General features: G+C 44.7%; 2 protein-coding genes across 2 annotated transcripts; both read right to left on the bottom strand.

Moving 5' to 3' along the window:
* Window positions 1-1,414: 1,414 nt before the first annotated feature.
* Window positions 1,415-4,570, bottom strand: LOC149982684 (L-rhamnose-binding lectin CSL3). The gene is made up of 9 exons (XM_090242204.1): window positions 4,503-4,570; window positions 4,234-4,269; window positions 4,109-4,153; window positions 3,833-3,968; window positions 3,588-3,706; window positions 2,302-2,346; window positions 2,066-2,201; window positions 1,881-1,988; window positions 1,415-1,639 (listed from the first exon to the last, which is right to left on the bottom strand). The coding sequence occupies exons 1-8, from the start codon at window positions 4,531-4,533 to the stop codon at window positions 1,883-1,885; spliced, it is 654 nt and encodes a 217-aa protein (XP_090098330.1). The 5' UTR covers window positions 4,534-4,570; the 3' UTR covers window positions 1,415-1,639; window positions 1,881-1,882.
* An 11,319-nt stretch (window positions 4,571-15,889) lies between these two features.
* On the bottom strand, window positions 15,890-19,079 carry LOC149982683 (L-rhamnose-binding lectin CSL3-like). The gene is made up of 9 exons (XM_090242203.1): window positions 19,012-19,079; window positions 18,687-18,722; window positions 18,562-18,606; window positions 18,286-18,421; window positions 18,046-18,164; window positions 16,785-16,829; window positions 16,549-16,684; window positions 16,364-16,471; window positions 15,890-16,130 (listed from the first exon to the last, which is right to left on the bottom strand). The coding sequence occupies exons 1-8, from the start codon at window positions 19,040-19,042 to the stop codon at window positions 16,366-16,368; spliced, it is 654 nt and encodes a 217-aa protein (XP_090098329.1). The 5' UTR covers window positions 19,043-19,079; the 3' UTR covers window positions 15,890-16,130; window positions 16,364-16,365.
* Window positions 19,080-19,725: the final 646 nt, after the last annotated feature.

Raw genomic sequence — 19,725 nt, 5'->3', positions numbered from 1 at the left:
ATGTGCTGGGGGATGAAAGACCTGTATTTATGGGAAACAAGTTTGAAAAGGGTATTTTGTTTTTAAATGATATTGTAAATTGGAAAGGTTGAGTTGTCTTTCATGGAGTTATCAGAATTATATGGAAAGGTCTGCTCAGTCCAAGATCATAACCACTTGACTACAGCATTACCCCAAAAATGGAGGCTTGTGGCAGCAGGAGGTAGGGAAGTGGTCTGTCTGCCCAATATAAATGATCAGAACTTGGAGGAATAAAAATAGGAATGTATACCAGTTTCATTTGAGTACCAGGATGTTGATATCATTGTCATTTAGATTGCAAAATAGTTGGAAAGAGATTTTAGATTTACAAATTGATCTAAAAATTGACCCTAGATATGCTGTTGGAGAGCTGTTTCTCAAATCAAGCTGTCTATTCAATAGAAATTGTATGTTAATCACAGCATAGTTGAAATGTATATGCTGCGTAGAAATCCAAAGCATGTGGCCAGCAGAGACAGGTGGGATGGGCTAAGGGAAGCTGAGGTTTGGGATGTGGAATTGGAGATAAGGGGGAGTGGAGTTGCTGGGCGAAGGATAGAATGACAGATGTAAAATAACCTCCAAATAAAACAAATATATTTGAATGACACTGAGGGTCTTTGTTGATACAGTTGAGGCTGATGCCATGCAAGTGTTTATACAAATGCACACTCATTCCAATGCTCATAGATGGACATAATTCCATACATCGTTGGCCTTGCTGTTACATTGGCCTGGATGTTTCTTGTTCATTGGTGGTGCATGGGGCAGGGAATTGGAATTAAATGTATTTCTCCTCAGGGTGGAATCTGATGTATGAGGGGCAGCTCTTGGAGGGCTGTATCGGTCAGGTCCCCATTTGACAGTGGGAGATCTGTCGACGCGCCATTGACCCTTTGTGTCTCTGGCTAAGAGGCTGTTAGATGACTAATGTGATGGAGTTAACCAGCTTCCCTGCAAGTATATTTTTATTACGAGATGAAAGTCTGGCTGAATTTACACATCACGTTAACATTTGGTTCATGAGCCAGCCACTTAACGATCAAGGTTTGTAGGGACTACAAACTGTATAAAAATGTCTTACCCATCCTGCTTTGTGACCAGATTAGCTGGTGATGCAAACGAATTAGGACCATTAAGGCTGCTGGTGTCATAAGTACTACCTGTCAGTGAGTTGAGACGCGGGTACAATTGATTTAGAAATAGTTTGACTATCCAGATCATACCGCCTGAGGTGGTCAGGAAAGTGATCACAATGAGTATTTAACTTGTCAACCACTGCCTAAAAGGTGGGCACAGATTACAAACATCAAGACAAAGTTACATTAGCCTCTAGGTACAAACGAAGCCGGTGAAAAGCTTGTGAGAAAAGGACACATGTTCAGTAATATTGGTGACATTTATTGATGTACAAGAGGCAACTAGTATAGTCTTCCTGCCGCTTCGTTTAAGTCAGACAACAACCACAATTCAGAAATTGTTTAAGAACGGCTTCAGCACAATATACATAGGTTTACAATGGTCATTGAAGTTGATTTAGAGGTTGGAGGAAAACAGCACGACCTGATGAAGACATTCCAGAAGCCTTGTACATCTTCACGTTCACCAGGAAGATATCCTGCAAGACAAAAGCGTCAGCAGGATAGCCTAGTGGTTAGAGAGTTGGACTAGTAACCGAAAGATTGCAAGCACAAATCACGAGCTGACAATGTACAAATATTACATTCTGCCACTGAACAGGCAGTCACTGTTCCTAGGCAGTCATTGAAAATAAGGATGTTCTTAACTGACTTGCTAAATAAAGGTAAAATAAAATACAAAGTCTAGTTCCCAGTCATGTGCACATATACAAAACTCACATTCAGTCACAGGTGTAAGCCACATCCAAGTACTTATAGGTTCCGACACAGGGGTCACCGAACACAGAGTTGGATACCTTGACGATACACTGGCGCTTTCCATCACATCTGTGTGTCAACAGGTAGAGGTTAACACCACAGCCAATGACTTCCTACAGCTAAATGCACACTGAAGGTTCCCGTACCTTTCTGCCATTATGCTGGTCGTGGATTGGCTGAGGCAGTTGGTGTTTTTGAGTTGTTTATGTGGGCGCCCAATGGAACACACATCGTGTTGACGACGACCATAGTTGGCACGCTGAATACGGATCTCACCTCGATCTGAGGAAGAGAAAGGACAAACCTTGGTGTTGGTGTGGGCTAGTGACTATTATACACGGCACCACATGATTAAACTGTACGGTAGTGTTGACCAGCTTACCACATAGTAGTTGAGAATCAGAGCCTTCACATATGATGCTGCTTACTGCAAAGACAACACAGGAGTTACACCACTGGCCAGACACATTAAGACATACATTAGCCTGGTGAAGTGTTAGTGATGGGCACTAAAAGGGAATGTTGATTTCAGGTGCATTTTTTAAAAGTCATTATAAACTCGTTAGCATGAACCAAAGTACAAAAAGTTAGGCGCGTCATCTTCCACCGTTACCTTTTAGTTTCACTTCCTTATGAGCAGTTCTCAAAATGCTAACATGTTAAGCAAACTGGCTGGCTAGACCTAAACTGGTGAAAAAATAAAGTTGACCTGCTACACCTAATCTGTATTTTTACGCAGTTTGTGCCAGCTGTCAGATTGGCTATAAACCCTACAAAACTGTGGGAGTTGCGCTAGCAAGTTACCGTTCACTGAAACATGGTAAACCAGATTAACCCTTCCATGTTCTTGCTGGCTAATTGAGCTAGATATGTCAATTTAAAAGGAACAGCAGCAGCATATGAGACAAGTAAAAAGTTACTGCAAGAAGGGTCAATGCAGAGAGTCGGGTAGTAACTCAGCAGTTATGGCTTGGGGGAAGTAGAAGCCGTTCAGGGTCCTGTTGGTTCCAGACTTGGTGCATCCGTACCATTTGTTATGGAGTAACAGAGACCAGTATAACTTGGGTTGCGCGAGTTATTGACAATGTAGGGCCTGCTGACACACGTGGTGTCGAAATCCTGATGCAGGGAGCGCGGCCTCCGATGTACTGGGCCGTAAGCGATACCCTCTGTAGAACCTTGTGGTCAGATGCCATACCTAGTGGTGATGCAGCCAGTCAAAAAGCTCTCAATGGTGTAGAATTCAGGAGCGGAGGGCTGATACCAATCCTTTTAGCCTCCTGGCAGGGAGGGGCTCGGCCATCCGTTTCCTGTAGTACACTACCAGTTCCTTTGGCATCTTGGCACCACACTGCCAGGTCTCTGACCTCCCTATAGGCTACTCAAACTAAACAAGTTGCATATCCACAGCTTGCCAGGGTTAGTTAGCAGGTGAGGGTGGTTTACACTTGGAGAAACAAACGTTAACATGCTGGTACCATAGGGGAACCAACTCATTATATTCCTTTTCTAGCAATCAGCTGAGCTTACTTTTTTGCAAAATTAAAAGTGGGTAGGAGAATTAAACAATATCCCAACATGCCACAGTCATACCGACACTACGTCGAATCCAAATATGGATATCGGTGCCCACCACTAAATATTATTAGCACACATTCAGAGACTGACTTGTTTCTTGCTGTTGGACACAGGAGTATTTGGTGTCCAGGTACTTATAAGTCCCGACACAGGGGTCTCCAAAAACGAAATTGGATGCAGGGACAATACACTCGCTCTTCCCACCGCATCTGTGTGTTTCAAAGACAGGTTGAGGTCATGAGTTCATACAGGTAAACACAACAAGTTCCAGCACATTTCTGCCCGCTTGCTGGTGGTTGTTTACACTACAGCCAAGGAGTTAAAGGTTCTAGTACCTTTCTGCCATCTTGCTGGTGGAGGATTGGCTGAGGCAGTTGGTGTCGGTGAGTTGGTTATCAGGGCGCCCAATAGAACACACATCGTGTTGACGACGACCGTAGTTCGCACGCTTGATATGGATCTTACCTCCATCTGAGGGAGATGGAGAACAGTGAGGCACGAAGGAGAGCCAAGTATGGGTCTCTATGGTGTGGGCTAGTGACGCTAATCTACAGTATAAATGATCATAGGTGGTCGGTGAGTATACTGTTCAGCAGTGTGGACTAGCTTACCACATTGCAGTAAAGCATCAGAGCCTTCACACGTGATGCTGATTGCTGCCAGGACAAATAAACAGGAATTACACACCACTCACATTAACTTGGTTAAGTAGTATCATCATTATTACATACAGTACCTCCATCTGTTAGTGTGCAGCAAGCTGTAGCCAGCACTGAAACAACATCACACAGCTAGTTCAGCAACATTCAACATCATATGCAGTTGGACCATGAAGCTACAACTCAGCATTGGTCTCATATTCCATGCTTTGAATACCTTTTTGCCCAAAAGGAACTGCATGTCCCTCAAATAATATTACACATACTTATTTTTACTCACAAATACAAACATTGTCACATATATTTAAATTCTAATCTGCATCAGATACAGATTTTGTATACTCACATGTGACCACCGTCAGTCTCAAAATGCACATGACGCCAGGTACAGGAGTGGTACTAACAGAGAAAATGCAACTGATGATAACACGATCCAATACACCTGGTATTTGTGTTATGTGACATGTCTTAATTTACCCAGGTGTATCTATTTGTCTCCAGGTGCACCTCATTGCAATTAGGGGCCAGCGTTTGCCGGTCAAAACCTGTCTATTGAGTCAGTCTCATGGAATTAGATAGAGGACACTAGATGGATGAAATCCATGTTGGCATGAACATTGCCACTGAGGGCTTCCAGCAAAGTAGCCAGGTGGAGCTTCTTCGTTAAGTGGAGCTAGGTGGAGCTTCTTCGTTAAGGAAGAATTACACGGACCACTTTCAGTCGCAAAACCTTTGAGCATTGCAGATATACATTTCAGGAATAGAGACAACGTATTTCCTTAATCTCCATGTCGGGGAGACATATTTGTTCAATATAGCATATTTTTATCTGAACCTTCCAAAAGGTTGCATCCTGCCTAACGCTCCCCATTATTCAATCCGGGTTATCAGGAGGGATCAGCCAATTAATTATACTCTTGAGCAAACACTGCATAACTGTAGGTAGCATTAAATTGCCAACTTTGGCTTCTTACAGTACCTTTTCAAACAACACACTCTGTGATGGTGTGCAGCCTTTAAGTTTGTTTGCCAACTCATAGAAATTATAGAAGACAATGGACTACTTTAATAAAATGTAATTACATTTGTTATTTGATTTGAATGGAGCTGCCCTTGCGCTCACGTACTCCATAATGGGACACATATAAAGATGATATACTGTGACTATCATTCTCTATGGTCCTATCCCTACGATGTGTTGTTCTGGTGGCTGAGTGTGTGTCCTCTTCCTCTCAACTGTCCATTCTCAGGGCTGCTGGACAGGTGCCTTGCCCGTCAACGTTGCAGCCCTTTGGGTGTTGCACTTATCAGGCTTCACCGCCATGGACCAGAAAGGCTGGTCCTAGTCATTTTGTGCATTTATATGTTCCCAGTTGCCACTCCTGTGAAGGGAGACCGCTGCGCTTGAAGGCAGTTTGGTGACCACACAACCCCAGTACAGGTACTCTATTGTAAACATTATTAAAGTGAACCGTGTTGAATGACTATGTACATATGGCAGCTGACTCTATGGTACAGGGTAGAGTACCAGGTGGTATCAAGCCAGTACCCTGCTTTTAACAGTGACTAAGTTTGGGCAGGGTGCTGGGAGGAGGCCGGCTAAAGGAGACTATTTCAACGTCCGATGGACTGGAGTAAGAAACTTCTATCTCCAGTTTCTCAGTCTCTTGGTCACAGCTTTGATGCTCCTGTACTATCACCTCCTTCTGGATGGTAGCAGGGTGAACAGGCCATGGCTCGAGTGGCTGAGGTCCTTGATGATCTTCTTGACCTATCTGTGACACCGAGTGGTGTAGGTGTCCTGGAGGGCAGGCAGTGTGCTCCCGGTGATGCATTGGGCTGACCGCACCACCATTTGCGGAGCCCTTTGGTTGCAATTGCCGTACTAGACGTTGACACAGCCCTACAGGATCCTCTCAATGGTGCACCTGTAGAAGTTCATGATGTTCTTACAGGACAAGCCAAATTTCTTCAGCCTCCTGAGGTTGAGTAGGCGCTGTTGCGCCTTCATCACATTGTCTCTATGAATGCATAATTTCAGGTTGATTGTGATATGCACGCCGAGTAACTTGAAGCTTTTCGTCCTCTCCAGTGCGACCCCGTAGAAGTGGATGGGGACTAGCTCTCTCTGCTGTCTACTGTAATCCACAATCATCTCCATTGTTTTGTTGACATTGAGGGAGAGGTTATTTTCCTGGCACCATTCCGTAAGGGTCCTCACATCCTCACTGTATGCCGTCTTGTCGTTGTTGGCAATCAGGCCTAACACTGCTGTCAGCAAACTTGATGATTGAGTTGCCACTCAGTCATGGGTGAACAGGAGGTTGAGCACACACCCTTTTTGTTCCACAGTCTTGAGGATCAGCGTTGCGAAGGTGTTGTTGCCTACCTTCACACCCGAGGTCAGTATGTCTGCCCAGCTGCAAAGGGCGGGGTTGAGACCAATTGTCCAAGCTTGGTGATGTGGTATGATTCTGCTATTTTCTTTACATTTGATCCGGAAGCCCCAACAGAAGCTAGCCAGCTAACTAGCTACTAGCTAGTAGTCAGCTTGCCACTGCTAGTGGTCATCAGCTACCTTTAGCCAAGGACATCTCTCGCCAGTCTGCACAGCCCGACTCAAACCAGAGCTAATTGGGCTTATTTTTCTCCTTATCTCTGGATTCCTACCTCAAGCTCTGAACCTTTTCACCTAGGTCATCGCAGCTAGCTAGCTGCTATCCGATTGGCTTCTCCTGGCTAACGTCTCTGTCCCGAAGCAACCACCAATTAGCCTGGAGCTAGCCTATGCTAGGCCCATCTCCCAGCTAGCTGAAGAGGTCAATCAGCCACTCCTTAAGCTACAATACCTATTTTGCCAATTGGCCTGGACCCCTTTAATTGGCGATATGGAGCCCTGCCGATCCATCACGACTGGACAACTGACGTAATCCGCCCGAGGGGGTTTCAACTGGCTCCCCCGTCGCGATGTCCCCTGAATGCCCATCTGCTAGCCTGCAATCCGCGGCTCGCTAGCTGTCCAGAGCACACCGGACTGTCAGCTGAAGAAGTCCATCAGACAATTTTTGGGGGGCTACTGTACATATTTTGAAAATTGGCCTGGACCCTTTTACTACACAGAGTCCTGCTGATCCATGTCTCAATTGTCTCAAGGCTTAAAAATCCTTGTTTAACCAATCACCTACCCTTCATGTACACTGATTGAAGTGGATTTTACAAGGGACATCAATAAGGGATCAAAGCTTCCACCTGGATTCACCTGGTCAGTCTATGTAATGTTTTGTATACTCAGTGTATATATACTGTATATATATTTATTTTTTATTCATATTTTTTTTTACCCTGACATTGCTCATTCTGATATTTCTTAATTGCTTTATTAAAATTTTGGGGATTTTTGTTAATTGTTTTGTAATGCTAGGTATTACTGCACTTTAACTAAAGCTTGTAACATGCACATTTTGCTGCACCTGCAATAACATGTGCAACATATCTGTAGTCAGCAGTCTGATGGATTGTAGAAAGAAACGTTCTCTAAGCCAGTTGGAATCAGATTGCATGCACCAATATAGGTCTGCCCGACGATAAGGGAGAGAAGAATTTGTGGTTGATTTGTGTGGGGTCCTTAATAATGCTGCGTGTCTTCCTCAGGCAGATGTCCTGGATGGGTGAGGGCACGGTCTCAGTGATGTACTTCACAACCCGCTGCCTTGCAGTTGTGGACGGAGTAATTGCCATACCAGGCCATGATGCATCCCCTCAGGACGGTGGTGCAGTAGTAGTATTTAGAGAGGAGGCAGCATGCCACATTTCGTCAGCCTCCTTAGGAAGTAGAGACGCTGTTGTCATGTTGGTCCATGACGAGTCCGCAGTGATGTGGATCAGGGTATGTTCCATCCTCTGCTTCCAGAAGTAAACAATCAAATCCTTTGAAGCACCTGGTCATTCAGAGCAGCAAGAGTTCTCCTTGATGACTTGGTATTGTCTACCTCGGAGCGAACATAGAATAAGTTAAGCTCGTCTGAGAGGGAGGTTTTGGTGGGCATCGCACAGCAGGATTGCCTTTTTCAGTCTGTGATAGTCTGAAGTCCTTGCCACGCGACGCAAGTTTGAGTTGTCGGACATCAATTAAAGTTTCAGTCTTGTCTTTTTGTATCCTAATTTATTTTTGGAGCTCGTACCTTCTAGGCATTGCACACCACCAGGTCATCATGTTCGTTCTGCTGACATCGAATGCTACAGTATGGAATATCTCCGTTCATCCAGGGTTTTTGGTTTAGACCTGTAGGGATTTTTATTGTGGGCACATCAACACATTTCCTAATAAATACTGTGACTGATGATGTAGGTTCTTCAATGTTGATGAATGAGTCCTGGGTGAACTGTCTTTTTTTTACCCCCTTTTTCTCCCCAAGTTTAAATCTTGTCTAATCGCTGCAACTCCCCAACGTGCTAGTGAGAGGTGAAGGTTGATTCATGCACCCTCCGAAACATGACACGCCTAACCGCGCTACTTAACAGTGTAGTTATTCCCTCCGCAAGGCGATCAAACAAGCAGAATGTCAGTATAGGGATAAAAATGGAGTCGCAATTCAATGGCCCAGACAAGAGACGTATATGTGGCAGGGTCCACAGGCAATTACGTACTACAAATGTATTCATAAAATGTCTGGATGTTTACAATTTCAGTGATTCTCTTAGAAATGGGTAAAAGTACTGTATAGCAACCCCAGGTGTATAATAGTAAATAGCAGCTACTTCTCAGAGAGTTTTGAATTGTCAAGAAGAGTTAAACGGGGGGGTCCGCTGTCACCATATCTATTCATTATGGCTCTCGAAATGCTAGCTATTAATTCATTTCAAATAACATTAGAGGATTATAAATCCAAAGCTTAAAAACAAAGGTGTCCATGTATGCCGATGACTCAAGTTTTATATTTAATCTGCTAGCTAGATCCCTGCAATGTCTCATTGAAGATCTAGCTAACTTTTCTGGACTCTCTGGACTAAAACCTAATTATGATAAGTGTACCTTTTTAAAAAAATACAACTTTTACATTACTATGCAGTTCATATTTAAAAATGGGCTGACGGTGAAGCAGAAATGCTTTGTATTCATTAAAACATGTATTAAATGAGTCCTACGTAATTAATTTCATTAGAAAACAGACAAGATCCTGCAACCATGTAGAGGTAATACTTGTCTATTTACGGAACATTTTCCCTGATTAACTCCTTAGTCATATCTCAGTTTACTCACTTACTTATGGCGCTGCCTACTCCTGATGATTTGTTTTTCAAATCGTATGAGCAAAATATATTTAGCTTTATCTGGGATTCTAAACCAGACAAGATACAGTGTGAATATCTATATTTATACATTTGTATATTTTTATTTAAATAGGTAAGTTGTCTGAGAACCCATACTCATTTACAGCAACAACCTGGGGAATAGTTACAGGGTAGAAGAGGGGGGATGAGTGAGCCAATTATAAAACAGGGATGATTAAGTGGCCATGATGGTATGAAGGACAGATTGGGAATTTAGCCAGGACATTGTGGTTAACACCCCTACTCTTGCGATCAGTGCCATGGGATCTTTAGTGACCACAGAGAGTCAGGACACCCATTTAACGTCACATCCAAAAGACGGCACCCTACTGCCTTTGGTCATTAGGATATGTTTTAGACAAGAGGAAAGGGTGCCTCCAACACCACTTCCAGAAGCATCTGTTCTCCCATCCAGGGACTTACCAGGACCAACTCTGCTTAGCTTCAGAAGCAAACCAACAGTGGGATTTTTTATTTTACCTTTATTTAACTAGGCAAGTCAGTTAAGAACAAATTCTTATTTTCAATGACGGCCTAGGAACAGTGGGTTAACTGCCTGTTCAGGGGCAGAACGACAGATTGTCAGCTCAGGGATTTGAACTTGCAACCTTTCAGTTACTAGTCCAACACTCTAACCACTAGGCTACGCTGGCTATATAAGGAATATGATTTGAGTGTTGTGAGATTATTAAATATAAAAGCACTAAACATCTCTAGAATCTTCACTTATTCAAAAGTTGTATTTGAACCCTAAATGGTTCTCAAGTAAACTACTAAGAAAAGCTAATCCACTGTTTAAATAGCCTTTTGCCTGTGTACAGATTTCATTGTCTCATTTTTGATTGACTGCAAATGATACCTTTTTCCAAAGTCTCTCTCTTTCTCAAACAAGAATTGCTGAGCTGGCTACAATTTCAAATTCATCCAACTGAAAAGATAGAACAAATATTATGGCTGAATATAAATGTGCTTGGTGATGAAAGACCTGTATTTATGGGAAACCAGTTTGAAAAGGCTATTTTGTTTTTTAATTATATTGTAAATTGGAACGGTTGAGTTGTCTTTCATGGAGTTATCAGAATTATCTGGAAAGGTCTGCTCAGTCCAAGATTATAACCAATTGACTACAGCATTACCCCAAAAATGGAGGCTTGTGGCAGCAGAAGGAGGTAGGGAAGTGGTCTGTCTGCCAAATATAAATGATCAGAACTTGGAGGAATACACATATCATAAATAGGAATGGATACCAGTTTCATTTGAGGACCAGGATGTTGATATCAGTGTCATTTAGATTGCAAAATAGTTGGGAAGATCTATTTGATTTAACCGATTCCATGGTACAGGGTGTATTCAAGACTTGTGCTTTTCAGCTAATGCAGATTTGTGAGAATACAGAATCAATTGACCATTTCTTTTAGTATTACCCTCAAGTAGCTTCTCAGGAATGGTTGAAAATGCAAAACATTGATCTAAAATTGACCCTATATATAGTACTATTGGAGATCTGTTTCTCAACTCAATCTGTAGTCTATTCAATAGAAATTGTATGTTAATCACAGCATAGTTGAAATATATATGCTGCGTAGAAATCCAAAGTGTGTGGCCAGCAGAGACAGGTGGGATGGGCTAAGGGAAGCTGAGGTTTGGGATGTGGAATTGGCGATAAGGGGGAGTGGAGTTGCTGGGCGAAGGATAGAATGACAGATGTAAAATAAACTCCAAATTAAACAAATACATTTGAATGACACTGATGGGCTTTGTTGATACAGTTGAGGCTAATGCCATGCAGGTGTTTGTACAAATGCATACACATTAAAATGCTCATAGATGGACATACTTCCATACATCGTTGGCATTGCTGTTACATTGGCCTGGATGTTTCTTCTTCATTGGTGGTGCATGGGGCAGGGAATTAAATGGATTTCTCCTCAGGGTGGAATCTGATGTATGAGGGGCAGCTCTTAGAGGGCTGTATCGGTCAGGTCCCCATTTGATATTGTGGGAGATCTGTCGATGTGCCCTTGACCCTTTGTGTCTCTGGATAAGAGGCTGTTAGTAAGTAAGTTTATTACGAGATGAAATCATCTCTGGCTGAATTCACACATCACGGTAACATTCAGTTCAGGAAGGCAACTCCTACTAGGCAACTCCTATGACTAACTGGGAATGGGACGCAAGCGTAGGATTGATCACCCTGTCACTGGCCGCCTTTGGGGAGGGTGTATAGTGTGAAACGCCGAAACACCCTAGGAACCAAAGTTACACTACTGACGATGCACTCCCCACATTTCACCAGGCTCACTGTTCATGAACTCTTGGAAGTGCTTGCACAAAGGATAGTAATATCCCATCCTGTGTTCTTGGAATCTGAATATCTGGACTTGTCCAGTGACTGCTGAGAAAGATCAGCTGACCACAGGGGAAAGTCCTTGTGGCGGCACAGAGAGACGGCTGACAGGAGGGAATAGACCCCACTGGGACAGTCATGGGGTAGCTTCCCATGCATGTTGGATACACCCGCTTTAGCTACAGAAAGTCAACATACGAGAATACCCCTAGAGTCTGCGGGGGCGGAAGATGACTCATCGGCTGACAACATGGTGACGACTGGACCGGAAACAACTACGAGTAATGAGAGCACAGCACAAGAGAACACTACAGCAACTGTCACAAGTTCCGCTGCAACAGCGGGCCACAAACAGATGCAGGTATGTGTCTGTAGTTGGAGGAAAGTTACATCACACCATGGGTTGAGGATCCACCAGGGGAAGGAGGAGTGTTGGGTAAAGAGAGACAGAGGCCTCACATTGATTACTTTCTGCGAAAGCGATCAAATCAGTCGAATGATGCACAGCAACTGGACGCAAGCCATAGTTTGCAGTGCATCGGTACCACTGTCATGGAGGACGTAAACTCAAGCACCGAAGTAACAACTGAGGTGGAACCAACAACAGGAGTGGAACACACCCAGCCTCCCAGACCTGCAGTCGAGAGGAGACTACCAGGGCACAGACCATATGTGAAGTGGCCTGGCGCCAGTAACAAGAAGTTGTGAGAAACAGTGAATACTGACCTTATCTTGACCCTCGAAACTTCGAGGCACAGTGGAGAAGAAGTTGGAGAAGATGGGGGACATCTATGAGTACGGGGCAGAAAGCTTTGGAGTGCAAGAGGCAAAAGGCAGGAGAAAGATTCCAACCCCAACAGTTTCCAGGAGGCAACAAGAAATCAAGCGCCTCGTTCAAGAAAGGAGACAGCTTACGAAACAGTGGAAGAAGGCCTCGGAAGTGGAAAAGGAGGGCATAGAGGCACTTCAGGCTGACATAAAAACCCGGTTGGCTTCCCTTCGTAGAGCAGAGAACCTACAGAAACGCAGAAGGAAGAAAGAACAAACTAGAACTCGATTCTATAAAGATCCCTCCAAGTTCCTTAAAAGTCTCTTCACGAAGGAAAAAAGTGGAGCTCTAAAAACAAAGAAAGACCTAGAGGAGCACCTGAGAACAACAAACTTTGACTCAAAGCGACATGAACATCTGGCCATCCCATCAGATATCCCACCCATTGAACCCCCGGAACATCATATTGAGACCAGCCCTCCGACATGGAAAGAGGTGGAAAACACAATTCGACAGGCAAGAACAGCATCAGCCCCAGGGCCAAATGGAGTCCCGTACAAAGTGTATAAGAACGCACCAGACGTCCTGAGGTTCCTCTGGAGGCTTGGCAAAATAAGATAATACCCAAAGTGTGGCATAGGGCAGGCGGGGTCTTGATCCCTAAGGAGAAGGATGCAGTGAACATCAGCCAATTCCGCCCAATCTCCTTACTGAATGCAGAGGGTAAAATCTTCTTTAGGGTCATTGCCCAGAGGATGGCCGAGTACCCGCAAAGGAATGCGTACGTCGATACATCTGTACAGAAGGCAGGAATATCAGGGTTCTCTGGCTGCTTGGAACATTCCAGCATGATCTGGCACCAGATCCAAATGGCCAAGGTGGAGAAAAGGGACCTCCATGTAGTCTTCCTCGACCTCGCCAATGCATTTGGCTCTGTGTCCCATGAACTCCTGTGGTCTGCCTTCAGATTTTTCCACATACCGGACACCATCACAACCCTGGTGAAGTCCCACTTCCAGGATCTGCAGTTCTGCTACACAACCTCATGGCAGTGCCTGAATGTAGGTATAATGGCGGGATGTACCATTTCTTCGTTGGCATTCATAATGGCAATGGAGGTTATCAGATCCTTAAAATGGGTTCCTGGTGGACAGCGAGTCGACTGGTTTCCGCCTCCCTCCACTCAGAGCCTACATTACAACATTGACCACCAGTCCCATGCACCAGGAGAATGCTCAGAAAACTTGAAGAACATCAGCTGGGCCCGTATGAAGATTAAACCATCCAAGTCACGCAGCATCTCAATTGTGAAGGGAGAACTCTCTGACCTGAAATTCATCGGAGATGACCAACTCCCAACAGTGTCTGAGCAGCCGTTAAAAAGCCTTGGAATGTGTTATGATGCAAGCCTGAAGGACAAAGACCAGGTGCAACAGCTGTGCAAAGACATTAGTAGCCTACAGTACATCGACAACACCCAGCTACCTGGAAAGTTAAAGGCCTGGTGTCTGCAGTTTGGTCTCCTACAACGGGTGTTGTGGCCCCTAGCAGAGTATGAGGTGCCAATCTCAGTGGAGAAGATGGAAAGAGGAGTCACAGGCTACATAAAGTGGCTCGGAGTTCCACGATGCCTTACCATAGGCCTCTACGGAGAAGGTGTCCTCAAGCTGCCCCTCAAAAGTCTATCAGAGGAATTCCAGTGTGCAAAAACCAGGCTCCAGATGACACTGAATGAATCTCGAGACCCAGTAGTGAGCATCAACACGCCGACCTTGGCAACTGGGCGCAAATGGAGGCAACAGCAGCCCTCAGACATGACATTGTGGGTCATGTTCAGCAAGGGAGAGGAGGCCTTGGGCTAAATAGCCGTGCTGCTTGGAGTAAGGCCACTGCACCCCAGAGCGGCGGAAGATGGTAGTGCAGGAAGTACGCCATCAGGAGGAGGCTGCAAGGTGGGCCAAGGCAGTCTCTCTTGCCAAACGGACAGTGTGGAGAAGAGGAAGATCAGCTGGACGGATCTGTGGGCCATGGAAGTGAGGCGGTTGAGCTTTTCCATCAGAGCAACATGTGACATCCTTCCAACACCAATTAATCTTAACCAATGGTATGGTCCGCCCTGGAGGACAAGCGAGCTGCCACCAACTCCCTACCACCCCCAGCAGCATCACACCCCTTACGGATGACCTTTGTCCGCGAAGGGGCTAAACCACCGAAGAGCTTGGCCCGCGACTGGAAAATGCTGACATTGGCCGGCAACTTGTGATTCCTTCGGAGATCGTAACCACCACCCTAAGACCTGACATGGTGCTCTGGTCCCGTTCACTCAAGGTCTTCATCATTGAGCTCACAGTACCCTGGGAGGACTCAGTAGATGAGGCTTATGAGCGAAAACATCTAACTGTCGAAGCACGGCATCATGGCTGGAACACAGAAGTCCGACCAGTGGAGGTGGGCTGCAGAGGTTGTGGCAACATCTACAACCAGGCTACTTAGAGACCTGGGAGTTAAGGGCCAGAGCTCGGCAAGCAAAGCTATAGCGGAGGCGGCCGAAGGCAGCAGTCAGTGGATCTGGATGAAGAGGAAAGACCCCAGCTGGGCCCCGAAGTGAGAGGGCCATGAGATATGCGGTCAACAATGCTTGACTCGAGGAGGAGGACGCCCCTGCCATGTATAGTCCCATGGGATGTTGGCTAACAACAAGGCAACTCCTATGACTAATTGGGAATGGGGACGCAAGCGTAGGATTGATCATCCTGTCGCTGGCCGCCTTTGGGGAGGGTGTATAGTGCGGAAGGCCGTAACACGCTAGGAACCAAAGGTACACTGACGATGCGCTCCCCAAATTTCACCAGGCTCACTGTTCATGAACTCTTGGAAGTGCTTGCACAAAGGATAGTAACATCTCATCCTGTGTTCTTGGAATCAGGAGCCTACCACTTAGCAATCAAGGTTTGTAAGGACTACACATTGTATAAAAATGCCTTACCCAGCCTGCTTTGTGACCAGATTAGCTGGTGATGCATACAAATTAGGACCATTAAGGCTGCTGATGTCATAAGTACTACCTGTCAGTGAGTTGAGACCCGGGTACAATTGATTTAAAAATAGTTTGACCATCCAGATCATACCGTCTGAGGTGGTCAGGAAAGTGATCACAATGAGTATTTAACTTGCCTACAACTGCCTAAAGGTGGGCACAGATTACAGACATCAAGACAAAGGCACGTTAGCCCCAGGTACAAATGAGTCCGGTGAAAAGCTTGTAAGAGAGAATAAAGGACACATGTTCAGTAATATTGGTGTGACATTTATTAATGTACAAGAGGCAACTAGTATCGTCTTCCTGCCGCTTCATTTAATTCAGACCAACAACCACAGTTCAGAAATGGTGTTGAAGCATTTCTTAAACAATCTACACAGGTTTACAATGGTCATTGAAGTTGATTTGGAGGTTGGAGGAAAACAGCACAACCTGATGAAGATATCCCTGAAGCCTTGTACATCTTCAGGCTCCCCAGGAAGATATCCTGAAAGACAAATCGTCAGCAGGGTAGTCTAGTGGTTAGAGAGTTGGACTAGTAACCGAAAGGTTGCAAGTACAAATCACGAGCTGACAATGTACCAATCTGTCGTTCTGCCACTGAACAGTGGGTTGTCATTGAAAATAAGAATTTGTTCTTAACTGACTTGTCTAGTTAGATAAAGGTAAAATAAAATACAAATTCTAGTTCCCAGTCATCTGCACATATACAAAACTCACATTCAGTCACAGGTGTAAGCCACATCCAAGTACTTATAGGTTCCGACACAGGGGTCACCGAACACAGAGTTGGATACCTTGACGATACACTGGCGCTTTCCATCACACCTGTGTGTCAACAGGTAGAGGTTAACACCACAGCCAATGACTTCCTACAGCTAAATGCACACTGAAGGTTTCCGTACCTTTCTGCCATTATGCTGGTGGTGGATTGGCTGAGGCAGTTGGTGTTTTTGAGTTGTTTATGTGGGCGCCCAGTGGAACACACATCGTGTTGACGACGACCATAGTTGGCACGCTGAATACGGATCTCACCTCGATCTGAGGAAGAGAAAGGACAAACCTGGGTGTTGGTGTGGGCTAGTGACTAATATACACGGCACCACATGATTAAACTGTACGGCAGTGTTGACCGGCTTACCACATAGTAGTTGAGAATCAGAGCCTTCACATATGATGCTGCTTACTGCAAAGACAACACAGGAGTTACACCACTGGCCAGACACATTAAGACATACATTAGCCTGGTGAAGTGTTAGTGATGGGCACTAAAAGGGAATGTTGATTTCAGGTGCATTTTTTAAAAGTCATTATAAACTCGTTAGCATGAACCAAAGTACAAAAAGTTAGGCGCGTCATCTTCCACTTATGAGCAGTTCTCAAAATGCTAACATGTTAAGCAAACTGGCTGGCTAGACCTAAACTGGTGAAAAAAATAGTCGACCTGCTACACCTAATCTGTATTTCTACGCAGTTTGTGCCAGCTGTCAGATTGGCTATAAACCCTACAAAACTGTGGGAGTTGCGCTAGCAAGTTACCGTTCACTGAAACATGGTAAACCAGATTAACCCTTCCATGTTCTTGCTGGCTAATTGAGCTAGATATGTCAATTTAAAGGAACAGCAGCAGCATATGAGACAAGTCAAAAGTTACTGCAAGAAGGGTCAATGCAGAGAGTCGGGTAGTAACTCAGCAGTTATGGCTTGGTGGAAGTAGAAGCCGTTCAGGGTCCTGTTGGTTCCAGACTTGGTGCATCCGTACCATTTGATATGGAGTAACAGAGACCAGTATAACTTGGGTTGTACGAGTTATTGACAATGTAGGGCCTGCTGACACACGTGGTGTCGAAATCCTGATGCAGGGAGCGCGGCCTCCGACGTACTGGGCCGTAAGCGATACCCTCTGTAGAACCTTGTGGTCAGATGCCATACCTAGTGGTGATGCAGCCAGTCAAAAAGCTTTCAATGGTGTAGAATTCAGGATCGGAGGGCGATTACCAATCCTTTTAGCCTCCTGGCAGGGAAGGGCTCAGCCCTCAGTTTCCTGTAGTCCACTACCAGTTCCTTTGGCATCTTGGCACCACACTGCCAGGTCTCTGACCTCCCTATAGGCTACTCAAACTAAACAAGCTGCATATCCACAGCTTGCTAGGGTTAGTTAGCAGGTGAGGGTGGTTTACACTTGGAGAAACAAACGTTAACAAGCTGGTACCATAAGGGAACCAACCCATTAAATTCATTTTCTAGCAATCAGCTGAGCTTACTTTTTTACAAGATTAAAAGTGGGTAGGAGAATAAAACAGTATCCCAACATGCCACAGTCATACAAACAATACATCGAATCCAAATTAGGATATCGGTGCCCACCACTAAATATTATTAGCACACATTCAGAGACTGACTTGTTTCTTGCTGTTGGACACAGGAGTATTTGGTGTCCAGGTACTTATAAGTCCCGACACAGGGGTCTCCAAAAACAAAATTGGATGCAGGGACAATACACTCGCTCTTCCCACCGCATCTGTGTGTTTTAAAGACAGGTTGAGGACATGAGTTCACAGGTAAACACAAGTTCCAGCACATTTCTGCCCTCTTGCTGGTGGTTGTTTACACTACAGCCAAGGAGTTACAGGTTCTAGTACCTTTCTGCCATCTTGCTGGTGGAGGATTGGCTGAGGCAGTTGGTGTCGGTGAGTTGGTTATCAGGGCGCCCAATAGAACACACATCGTGTTGACGACGACCGTAGTTCGCACGCTTGATATGGATCTTACCTCCATCTGAGGGAGATGGAGAACAGTGAGGCACGAAGGAGAGCCAAGTATGGGTCTCTATGGTGTGGGCTAGTGACGCTAATCTACAGTATAAACGATCATAGGTGGTCGGTGAGTACACTGTTCAGCAGTGTGGACTAGCTTACCACATTGCAGTAAAGCATCAGAGCCTTCACACGTGATGCTGATTGCTGCCAGGACAAATAAACAGGAATTACACACCACTCACATTTGCTTGGTTAAGTAGTATCATCATTATTACATACAGTACCTCCATCTGTTAGTGTGCAGCAAGCTGTAGCCAGCACTGAAACAACACACAGCTAGTTCAGCAACATTCAACATCATATGCACTTGGACCATTAAGCTACAACTCAGCATTGGGCTCTATACTCAAGCATTTCAGTTATACTAAGTTTATTATATTCAAGTTCAGCATTTGGTCTCATATTCCATGCTTTGAATACCTTTTTGCCCAAAAGGAACTGAATGTCACTCAAATCATATTATATGTACTTCTTTTTACTCACAAAAATAAATATTGGCATATATATTTAAATTCTAATCTGCATCAGAAACAGATTTTGTATACTCACATGTGACCACCGTCAGTCTCAAAATGCACATGATGCCAGGTACAGGAGTGGTACTAACAGAGAAAAAGCAACTGATGATAACAAGCTCCAATACACCTGGTATTTATGTTATGTGACATGTCTTAATTTACCCAGGTGTATCTATTTGTCTCCAGGTGCACCTCATTGCAATTAGGGGCCAGTGTTTGCCGGTCAAAACCTGGCTATTGAGTCAGTCAGTTTACTCTCTGTTCCGAACGTACCAGACGACCAGTTCTTATAGCACTTATCCGTACCCTTATCCTACTCCTCCTCTGTTCCTCTGGTTATGTAGAGGTTAACCCAGGCCCTGCTGTGGCTAGCTCCACTCCCATTCCCCAGTCGCTCTCATTTGTTGACTTCTGTAACCGTCAAAGCCTCGGTTTCATGCATGTCAACGTTAGAAGCCTACTCACTAAGTTTGTTTTATTCACTGTTTTAGCACACTCTGTCAATCCAGATGTCCTAGCCGTGTCTGAATCCTGACTTAGGAATACTTCCAAAAACCCTGAAATGTTCATCTTTAACTATAACATTTTCTAACAGATAGAACATCCAAAGGGGGCGGAGTTTCAATCTACTGCAGAGACAGCCTGCAGAGTTCTGTCTAACTATCCAGGTCTGTGCCCAAATAATTTGAGCTTCTACTTTTAAAAATCTACCTTTCCAGAAACAAGTCTCTCACCGTTACCACTT

The sequence above is a fragment of the Oncorhynchus mykiss genome, chromosome 7, assembly GCF_057628025.1.
Source record: "Oncorhynchus mykiss isolate SJ-2025 chromosome 7, ASM5762802v1, whole genome shotgun sequence".
NCBI classification, from domain to species: domain Eukaryota; kingdom Metazoa; phylum Chordata; class Actinopteri; order Salmoniformes; family Salmonidae; genus Oncorhynchus; species Oncorhynchus mykiss.
The sequence above is the reverse complement of the archived record's forward strand: the minus strand, read 5'-3'. Positions and strand labels throughout refer to the sequence as shown.